An 11,325-nucleotide genomic window follows, 5' to 3' on the forward strand; every position below is an offset into this window, starting at 1 on the left:
TTACTCACAAGTATGCATAGTTACATATTTATAGAAATGTATTTATTCATATAAAAAGCAAATTAAAACTGGTAACAGTCTTAGAACATGAAACAAAGCATAATGACAAATGTTCACTGTGATTTTGTAAATGGGAAAAGTGTTCACATCCCCTTCCTGATTTTCACTAAAACACAACTGGGCAAAAACTGGAATGCACAGGGTGTAGACTGTGCAGAAGTTCCTTCTACCTTTCAGATGACCTTTCTGCAGGAATTCTGTTTTTATCGATGCAGAACACAAAATCATCTACCCTCACTGTCGTGCCTGTCCAGACTGCTGCTGTAATCTGTCCGGTCCCTTATTAGGTAAACCATTTCCAGATGTGCGTGTGAGAAGAAACTACAGAACCTTTGCCTCCTCGTGGTGCTTCTTTTGGGCAGGAGGACATGTCCACAGCATAGGTGAACGGTAGCTTCCCTTACCCCGTTGGACCCCTACAATAATTTTTAGAGATTTTCAACAACCTCAGAGCTACTCTGGCTTCATCGGGGCCATGGTCATGGTCTTTATTTCCACATTTTGGCCTACAGAACAAAAGCAGCAAAGCTCATCTTTAACTTTGTAAAACAGAATTTAATTTGGCTCTGGAAAAAGAGCCACAAGGTATCAACCATCACTGAGGTACTGTGACAGACAGAGTCAGTATATTCATCAAATACAAATACAGGCTATGCACCTGACACTGCAGAGAGCAGGGCCCATTACAGCAGAGGCTATGAAACTGGTTATATGTTATTATATTCTCGTGTCAAAGTTCAACAGCTTTTGGGGACCTCTGGTCAGAGCAGTAATCTAACATAAAGCCAGCTGGTGAGTGAGCCTGAGGAACTTTTGAACTTAGTGCTTTTAAATACTTCTCTGTCATCATTCAGTGGAGTTACAGAGAGCTCTGCATTCAATACAGAAACTAAAAAGACCGAAGAAAACCATCAGACTAAAAAATTCTTTTTATTTCATTTCATATTTTATTTCTTTTTATTTCAATAAAATATCTATTATATTTAAACTCTCTGGTTTTTACACAGTGAAAACATAAGCCATAAAATTTAATTCCACTCTATGAAACTTTAACCACAGTGAAGTCGTTTTCAGAGACGTGGTTAAAACAGTCTATTACACATCAGATACGATCACATTAGACCGTCTGTGATCACAGCATCATTTTCTCCCATTTTCTGATATAAGTAGAGCACATGCTGGTATGCCAGTGTGTGTGTTCAATGAAGCACAATGCTGGCTACACATCGCTGTATAAAGCGCTTTGAGTGCTTTATAGAAAAGTGCTTTATAAGAACCGGTCCATTTAGCAGTTCCATCGTAAACAGAGGGTGTGACGCTGCCTTTTGAGGCAGAAAAGTCAGGATACTTTTAGGGTAATATTTATACTTTGGGGGAAATCCAAAAGGGTAAAAAAAAGGTAGCGGTTCCATCTTCATGTGTTAAAGCTAACCAATGGTTCCCCAGCCAGTACCCACGACTGGCCCTGGCTTGCAGTAAAGCTAGCTCATCTTCTACTAAGTGGCACATGAAGATTTCCACCTAGTGTTCATTTGTTAAAGACCTTCTCAGTAACAGTAACCCACCGGGCCCTGATGGGAGCTGGCAGATGAAATTCTTTAGAGCCCTGAATGCTCTCCTAACGAGCCCATGATCAGGGCCAAAGAAGACGGCCGCCAGCAGAATGAAACAATCTAAACGGGCTCGTCAGGTTAAAGGTTTCTTGGTGGGGGTGGGTGGCCCTGGCTTCAGAGATGAGTTCATCTCCCAAGGTGAAGTCACACTGTGCAAAAATTATGTTAAGAGAGTAGTTGATAACAGCTAGTGTAGCATGTGGGGGTAACTCAGAGCATTACTGCTGGTTATTTTTAATCTTAGATAAATAAAAACATTCAATATGATCTCTGTAATCAGTGCAATGACTCTCTTCTATTCAGTTTATTTATATAGGGCCAAATATAACATACTTGTTTTGAAATACCCCTGGCATGGTCTCTGACATCACCTGGAGACAGTTTTATGGATTTTCAGTGGTAAATATTATTATAGCTTTCAGCTGAGTCCTGTAAAACATTTATACAGCTGTGATTGACCTCCACAGTCTTCATTTTAATGCTTCATTAAGACATTCAACCACAGAGGGTTAAAGGGCTGTGGCACAATAATTGATAACCATGTCCTTCATTAACACTAATCTGTGGGTAACTTTTCAGAAACCTGTCTGTCTTTGGAAATGCAGACAAAAACCTCAGCACCAGGTTTTTGTCTTTAAGGGCCTTTTTGAAAATATGTCACTAAAAAAGAATTCACTGATAAAATCATCAATTTATTCAATAACCGAGAAAAGAAGGGACACTGATCAAAGTGTGAAATCATTTATTCAACAATAACTTAAAAGGTTTCAGTGGACAAAGAATCAAACAGTTTAAAAACATTTTGCAATAAGAAAAAAACTATTCAAAAAGTACAACATGCTAAAAAGTTTTGTATACCCAGGCCACAGCCTGAACCACAGCCTGTACAGTATCCACGTGTCTGTTTAACTTCAATAACCACTCAGGTCAGATTTTCTGTGATACAGGCATCAAAGGTCCTTCCACAAACTTCACTGACTTCATCAAAACAGCATATTTTATATAGATAAAAACATTTATTCTTGGTGTATTGTTTGAAGTGGAAGGATAATGTGTGGGGACCTCACATTATCCTTCCTTTTTGAATAACTGAATTAAGAACTGATTTTAATGAGTTTGATGAGCTGGCAGCGACCTGTGTGTCATCACCACGCGCTGGCTCGTCTTCGCCCGGTGGAGGGCAGTCGTGCCTCCTGAGACGCGGGTGCCATCAGAGCATTCTCGGAGGCCCGTGCACCGGAGGCAGGGAGCCGTGGTCTCTGGGCGATGAGCTCTTTAATGAACCGGCCTTTAGCTTTACGACTTTATTGCCTCAGGGCGGGGCACCGTGTCGCGCCCTCACACTTTGAACAGCCCGGCCTCTGTGGTGGGTGCAGGGTGGGGTGATGTGAACGGTCGCTCCCACAGAGAACAAGCAGACTGTCCAAGTTTGACTCTGTTTACAGATTAAATCTACACACAGAAAGCTTAATAGAGACTTCCAGCAGCTGCCCCCCCCCCCCCCCCCATTCTAATCAATAGTCCCATTATTCAGTTATGTTCCATATCATTAACATATTAAATACCATTTATACACACAATATTACAAAGTAAGAGTTTTACCTTAGTAACCATTTTACCATAGCGTGACATCATAAAAAACCGTTATGACCCAGTGACTATATTTTATTGAATTACTCTTATTTAATAAGACTACTAAATTATGATTTATTCTAACTTTATGAGAGGTTTACTGCCCCTCATAAATCACTTTTATCTCATTTCTCTTTGTTACTCTAAGTTTTGCTGCGTTTCATCTTTGCCAATAAACATAGAGACCAGAAGAAAACAACACCATGGACCAAGGCAACCGGCAACCTTTATGGTGTGTGTGTTGCTCACTGTATGAGTTGATGCTGTATATCTTAAATATAAATATGAAGGCATGTTGATTGTACAGGACCATTACTGGATTTTTTTATGGTCTTTTGCAAGTTTAAGTGGTTCTTTGAGCACTTAAAAATGTTCCCTGTAATCATTTATACAGAAACACCGAGTGTGAATATTCTTTTTCTTAACTTCATAACATTTAGTTCTCTTTCAGACCTCACTCAGTGCTGCATTATGGGAAGCACATGCTGGGTCCCTCAAAGGGCTTGGGGTCCCCTGACCCCCTTTATAACGGCCTCTGGCTCCCAGCAGGTCTTCCTGCTTTCTTTCCCATGAAGATCCCTAGAGCTCCTCAGCAGTCCTGGACCAGGATTACCCATTTATCTGTTCACTGACACAGGTGTCAAAGGTTAACTATTGTTATGCTGTAATTCTATATCTACAAGACTATACTTTTCTGGTAAGGGGTTGTTGTGTTGTTGCAGACCTACATCTTATCAACCTAGCATGTGAAGTGAGCTTGTGTTTGTGTAGCTATTGCTAGCAGTCAAAGCGGCGCTACTGCTGGATCCTCTCAGGGGTATGCTGGTGGCCGCAAGGTTAAGGACATCATCCAGATTCCCAGATAAAACTGAGTGCTTCACAGCCTCCATGTACCAAAAAGCTTACAAGTAGGCAACTGGGTCCATAAATGAAATGTTACTGTGGTCCCCCTGTTCTCAGCTCACTGGGCTGAACTGTTTAAGAACAGGAGCCACCTGCTGGATAAGGGTACCAGAGAGATGTGCCATTATGGATCTTATTTTCTGGGTCTCTAGGGGTGTAGTGGCTTTTTACCTCCACAAAGTCATGCCACACCAGCCACCGCCAGCACAATGTAGGCTTCAAGGATTCTACTTTCAAGCCACCCAAGCAACAGGCGTCTCACCAGCAGGGTTGACAGAGACAAAGGCATTACGGCAAAAAGTCTATCAGTTGCTGCCACCCCTGCTGCTGTGTGAAGTCATGCATTCGACCCTCCACGGGGAAAGAAGCAGCTGTCGACTCAGGAGTTTTAGTGGCTAGAGTGTTCGCATTTTTAGATGATTTTCTAATATGCATTTCCAGCAGAGGAAGCAGAGAAAAACAGCTGCTGTTATGCAGCCTGTCTGGATTGGGCTTTCAAGGGGAGGGCCATAAATGGCACCTGGTCCCAGAGGCTCCATTGTGCACCTGTAAGTTACCTGGAGCTCACAGCAGTTTTTCTGGCTTTGAAGAGTTTTTTTACTGTTGTCATCTCTTGGTCAGGACAGACAATACAACAGTGGTGCCATATGTCAGGGAGGCAGTCGCTCTGTGACATTACACATGCTGGCTCACAGCCTGACTATATGGAGCAGCAAGCACCTCCTGTTATCATGCAGGACGCACATTCCCAGTGTGCTGAACACCTGTGCAGTCCACCAGCTGTGGGACAGGTTTGGTCAGGCGTCTGCAGCTCTGTCTGCAAAAAGAACAATGCCCTCTGTTTTTTTAGCAATGAAACAAGGCTGAGCCATTAGCTGAGGACACAGTAACTCACCTGTGGCTAAAGGTCCTGCTGTATGACCGCCCCAGCCTTAGGGATCATTCAAATTATCAACATTTTCCAAAGCATACAAACTGTACAACAGGGGGGAGGGGCTTAACACCTACTTTACCCTTTTCAAATCGAAAATGTTGGTCAGAATTATGTAATCTGAGCGCTGCCGCCTGACCGCCAATGGCCGAGGCATCCACTCTCGTTCACTTTTACACCACTGCGCTGTTCTGTGGTCTGCACAGCAGGTGTGGAAAGCAGCCAAAGCCGCCGGAGATAAATTCAACAAGAAGTGGAAGCATTGTTCCAAAAATAGAAACTGTACACTGTAAACCGCAGAAAACTATGATGGATTTGGCCTGTTTTCATCTATGCTGGCCCAGATATTTGTGTGTCATCTGGTGATTGGTGCTGTTGCCAACTTTTATGTAAGAAGACTCGCTGTCGGCTGTCTCAGAAGTCGCTAAAGGACGAATCGAGGTCACCGGGAGTGGGGTGTTCCCCTCAGTGCGAAGCGAGGTCCGGGCGATACCACAGCGTACGAAGGGAGGCAGTACGAGCGCTGTATGTACACAAAACACGGCAACAGTGGAGTTTTCAGGTTTCTGGTGTTGTGATTTCCGATTTTTTTTAATGTATTATCTTTGCTTATATCGGTAAATAGACTGTGGTGCACAGACTGAGGATTTATGAAGGGCTTATATATATAAAAAGAAAAAATGACTTGTTTTGCAAATATATTTATGACTGCATTATTGTGTCTACATTATAATCAGCCCAGTCCTTTTTGGCTGCTCTTTACAGAACTGTAATGTTAGATTTGTTGCATTTTCTGAAGCCCTCTGGGCAGATCTCTGGGAAAAAATACATTTTTAATGTCAATGATAGTTTTTACCCTCATTAATAAAGAATATATGAAAGTCACTTTGCCAAGAAGTGACTGCAGCTTCAACCTGTGACAGGAGTGTTGTTTCTAGCTCTAAATGATGTGATATCATTCATGAGAGATATGTTTGACATGTTTCACAGATAGATTTTTAGGCCAAAAATTAATCTACAGCATTTTAAACACAACCATTTTTTGGCAAATTCAATTCAGTTCAGTTCAACTTCATTTATATAGTGGCAAGTCACAACAAACAGTTGCCTCAAGGTGTTTTATATTGTAAGGTAAAGAGTTTAAGTTTCCGGTCTATCTCCAAAACTATCCAAAAGTCGCCGACATCACCGGAAAAAGTCGCTAAATTTGTCTAATTTTGGAAGAAAAAAAAAAAAGTTGCTAGACAGCTTCTACGTGTGACAGAAATGTTCTTTATGACAACAAGTCAACAAGTCATTTACGACAAAATAAATACCAGAAATAATTTTTTGGGCAAATACCAGAAATAATTTTTTGGCACAAGACTTCAGATCACAATCGCTCCACTGCCACTGTGTACAGTGTGGTCATGTACATTTTGCGTACATGCTGTGCAGTACACATTCACATTAAAATCAGTTTATTGCACCCTATAAATTCTAATATATATCTAATATATATATCTAATGTATATCTGTGAAGTAGAGCGACAATACAATGTTGTAATAGATAGGAAAAAGTATATTTGATACCAAGATATTCAGAATTTTTCAACCAGGATGTGTTTTTAATAGTTCCTGTTACATTAAAATACCAAAGAACCAGGTGAAAGTAGCCCCTTAACTGGCAAGGGCCCGGTGACGGGCCGTTTGTAGTCCCTTTTATATGGCAGGCTAGACCCTCCCATTTTTATTGACACGTCATTCGGCCAATCATGTAACTGGCTGCACCAAATCACCTGACAAAGCTACGTGACGCCCTCTGAGTATTATTGGCTCTGGGAAACCCATTTCTTAACATGATTGGCCGAATGAGGTGTCAGTCAAAATGGGCGGGTCTAGCCTGCCATATAAATGCACTTCATTCGGCCCGCGGACCAGACGCAGCCGATTAATAGGCTATGAAATGGGTTGTTCAGAGCCAATAATGACCAGAAGGCGTTATGTAGTTTTTGTCAGGTGATTTTTTTGCTGCCAGTTAAGGGGTTAAATCTCATGAAAAAGATCAACATTTTCTTTGTACACTTTTGGGGAGGGGGGGTCTGAAAAAGAGTACTCTTTGTACACTCTCGAAAATGTTGATAATTGTGAATGACCCCTTATACCATGAGGGTGAGGGTGCAGCAACTGTCTGATTTTGATAGCTTGTTACGGGCCCAGCAGACCATGGCTGGCAGAGCTAACTCATCTGCTCCATAGGCAGCCATAGCCACTACCTTTGTGCGGGGACTAGGTATCACATGTGCACAGAGATTTTTTATCCACCTCCGCCTCGTAGCCCCTTTTTAAAGGTGTTTCAGTGGGGGGCTTCTGAGCAGCTGCTTGTTGGGCACTCCCACACACATTTGGGAGGTTTTATAGGTTTTAATATAGCACCAATTCAAAACAACAGCCACCTCAATGTGCTTTATATTGTAAGGTAACAATATTAGGGGTTTCTGTGATTGTTGGCATTTCCTTCTATGAGCAAGCACTTGGTAACAGTGGGAAGGAAAACTCCCTTGTAATAGGAAGACACCTCTGGCAGAACCAGGCCCAGCATCTGGTTAGACACAATGACAATCTATTTAGTGTTCTCTAATAATATTACCTAAAGGAAGCACTGTATAATGTAAAAAGTATTGGTCCCAGCACGGAACCCTGCAGAACTCCATGACTAACTTGTGTGAAGTAGACTCCCCATTTGAAAGCACAAATTGGAATCTATCAGACAGATGTGATCCAAGCCACTGCAGCACAGTACCTTAATACCAACGGTGTGTTCTAATCTCTGTAGTAAAACAGTGTGATCAGTGGTACAGAATGCTGTACTGACATTAAAGAAGACAAGCACAGAGACGAGCCTACTGTCAGAGGCCATAAGATCATTCCTAACCTTCACTTGTGCCGTTTCTATGCTATGATCAAAATCCTGACTGAAGCTCTTCAAATAAGCCATTCCTTTGCAAATGATCAGTGAACTGTTTGACAACTACTCTTTCAAGAATTTTTGAGAGAAAAAGGTCAAAAATTGACCTGTAATTAGTGAAGACAGCTGGATCAGGTAAAGCCTGTTTAGGTAATAGTTTATGTAACTGACTCTAAATTGTTTTAAAATGGCCACCAGGGGGCAGCATGTCTGCTGAGGTGAGGTGAGGTGAGGCTCTGCCTCATTTTGCCTCAATTTCATGTATTAGGTCGAAGGATTCATATTTCACTGTTTGTTTTTAGCACGGTTCCCGTGGATGACATCTGTTTACTTTGAATGGCGCCTTTTGGGTAGTGGAACGAGGTGTGTGGAATTTTTATGGTTTGGTTTCTGAGTTCAATACTATTGATAAGACTTTGTCTAGCATGTATTTTGCAATATTTTGTCTCATTTGAAACTGTTTAAGTTTTGTCTATTTGAGTAGCCTTTTCTTTGTGAGATATATTTTGTGAGTTTATGTAAGTTTATAGAACTAATCTCTGTCTCCCTTTGTATTTTTATCTTAGTTTTCACGGTGCACAACGAAGTCGTTAAAATGGAAATAAAGAATTATGCACCCTTTGAGACTCTCCATTTATTGACCCAAGGGCAGCTACAGTTTAATTACCGCCAAAGCCTGTTAGTAAAGATATTATATTGAATTGAAGCATCAATTAATGGTGAAATTTTTTGAGCAAAATTGTAGGAATGGGTTAAAATTTTATTTATAAAGTAAATCATAAAGTCATTGCTAGTTTAAGCTAAAGAGCTATCTGACTGTCAGCCTGGCTACAGTGCTGATAAGAAAGCTGGGGTTGTTCCTGTTTTCCTCGATCAGTAATGAATAGTGAGATGTCCTAGTTTTATGGAAGGCTTTTTTATAGAGTAACAAACTCTTTTTCAGCCCAGATGAAGATCTTTTAAATGAGTGCAACACCATTTGCTCAAAGGCACACTCAGTGGTTAATATAGGCTCTTAATGGCATGCTGACCTCTGGGGTTGCTGTGAGGCGCTGACCTGCCTGGCTCGAGGTACTATAGGTTTCAGAGCATGCAGTCTGGGAGTGGGCTATACCTCCCACAATGAGACACTGAGTGAGGTTTGAAAGAGAACATTTGGTTACCAGGGTATCCCTGATTCTATGGGGCCAGGGGCGACTTTTTATCCTCACCTATCCTATTGTGTATGCTTTGTAAAAGGGCTGCTCCTCTGATGGCTGGGAGGCCGCAGACACTTATCTCCCCTGTTTGTTTTGTTTTGATCGTCTTTGTGGATGGGTGTTCTGGAGCTCCTTTTCGTTGCATGTCTGACATGTGATGACAATAAGTTGATTCTGATTCTATTATAAAGGGCGTCGGGGAGCCCCCTGTCTGTGAAGTACGTCTTAGACATGGTGGAAGTGGAGTTTCCGTGATTGGTCACGCCAGAAGGCACATGCCATAGTAAGATACCACACATTATTTTCAGAGAACTGGAGTTACACTGGTAACCAACAATTCCACTTCACTCTGGTCTGCGATCATTCAATCAAACCATCGCTAAGATTAGCCATGTTTTCCACTAAAGACTTCCCTAATGTTGCTGGAAATAGCCATCAAAAGTGAAAGTCCATCCATTTTCACTTCTTCAGATTCCTCAGACGAAGCATGGCAGTTTAACCCGGCTTACAGCATACACAGTTTTAGCATTCCTCCGGACACTAATGGCTTATAATTTACAAACAACATGTTGTAATAACACTTTAACTAGTGATCAAGATCATAAACTCATCAGGAGCAAGTTTACTGAGGACAGGGGTCAGAGGTAGGAAGATGTCATTATTTTTAACAATAAACAACCAGGACTGTGAAACTAATATAAAAACTACTCTCAGCTTTAGGGCCTGATAACACTACTGTTGAACCAGATCAGTTGAGCAATCACCAGAAGTTCACCTGTACACAGGTGAACTTCAAGGACTGAGAGGAGCTTGAGCACATGTTGCCACAGCAGCAGTGCTTCTGAGACCTACCTGTGTTGTTCTTTTTTGACTTGTTGGAACCCCCAGATTTGGTGCCAAAAGATACAGCTGTGGGTGCTGCCCTCAGGGAAATCCAGCCCTCAGCCTGCAAATGCTGTCAACACACATGACATTAGATTTAATCAGATACCTAACAGGGTGGTAATGGTCTGCACATTGTCCAAAGGGCCGGTTAAAGTCAGTGTAACCAGTCACCAACGCAGCAGTTAATACGGTGCAAAATGTTGGGTGTTGGGCAAGTTGGAGCTGATTGTTTAACTGCAGGCCAGACAAATGCTCGCTCATGCAGCATGATGTGGGCACCAACGTGGAAGTCACTGTGTGCGATTCCAACAAGTGTATGTACACTTTGAGAGCATGGCAGACTAAAAAGGCTCGATTAATAAACGAAGATAAAAAATAGAACAGAGTAAAAACTGATATGTCTATAATTAGGCATGAACAAAGCCCATATTTGGGTCACATTAGTCAAAGTGAGACTCAAAGGGCTAGGCTATAGGACTGCAATAGGCAAAATATTTTTAAAAAGTTGGACTGATTAAATCATTTCTCTGATGGATACGCTGGAGAAGTGTCTGCATAGAAGAAGCACAGTTATTAAAAGTCTGAGATGAATGTAATGATCCATCTGCTTCTAACAGTATAAATGCACAGCTTAAACCAGTGAACTGACCTACAATCAAAGGCTTGAAAATCAAAGTTTAGATTAATTTAAAACTGAGCCAAATGAACTGATCTGGAGCATGCTGGCTCAGTGAATACGTATTAGAGCTCACCTGTGTGTGTGTGTGTGTGGGGGGGGGGGGGGGGTGCAGGGAGTTGTTTGGGTTTGTAATGACATAACAGCACACTGAAGGTCTGACAGCACTTTACCTTCACACAGCTCAGCCGTCCAATCCTCAGCAGGGAAGCCGCCATATTTCTGTCCAGCCTGCCTGTGCTGGGCACCAACACACAAACAGCCACTGATCAGCACCACAGTAACACAAACCTGCACGCGTAACAGCACCACAACGAACTCCACACCCCGTTTGTGTGCAGCAGCACAGCCGGGCTGTTACCTTTATTCTGGTCCCTCTCTGTCGCTGCAGACACACGGTCACGGTCACGGATCCGTTTGTTTATGTAACACAGGAACACGACAGTGAACGCCCCCTTCATGACGAAATTGTGTGTGTG

General features: G+C 42.1%; 1 protein-coding gene across 2 annotated transcripts in view; it reads right to left on the bottom strand.

Annotated features, from left to right (window-relative positions):
• The window catches only part of LOC115776686 (fibrous sheath CABYR-binding protein), a 36,719-nt gene extending 25,404 nt beyond the window's left edge, over window positions 1-11,315 (bottom strand). Inside the window, exons 1-3 of one of the 2 annotated variants that reach the window (XM_030724437.1) lie at window positions 11,208-11,315; window positions 11,020-11,086; window positions 10,138-10,240 (exon numbers count right to left, since the gene is read on the bottom strand). In XM_030724437.1, coding sequence (XP_030580297.1) covers window positions 10,138-10,240; window positions 11,020-11,064 — 148 coding nt within the window. In that variant the 5' untranslated portion in view covers window positions 11,065-11,086; window positions 11,208-11,315. The remainder of the gene's footprint in view (window positions 1-10,137; window positions 10,241-11,019; window positions 11,087-11,207) is intronic. The other variant, XM_030724436.1, reaches the window with a different exon arrangement.
• Window positions 11,316-11,325: the final 10 nt, after the last annotated feature.

This window comes from Archocentrus centrarchus, unplaced genomic scaffold (assembly GCF_007364275.1).
Source record: "Archocentrus centrarchus isolate MPI-CPG fArcCen1 unplaced genomic scaffold, fArcCen1 scaffold_36_ctg1, whole genome shotgun sequence".
Taxonomy (NCBI): Eukaryota; Metazoa; Chordata; class Actinopteri; order Cichliformes; family Cichlidae; genus Archocentrus; species Archocentrus centrarchus.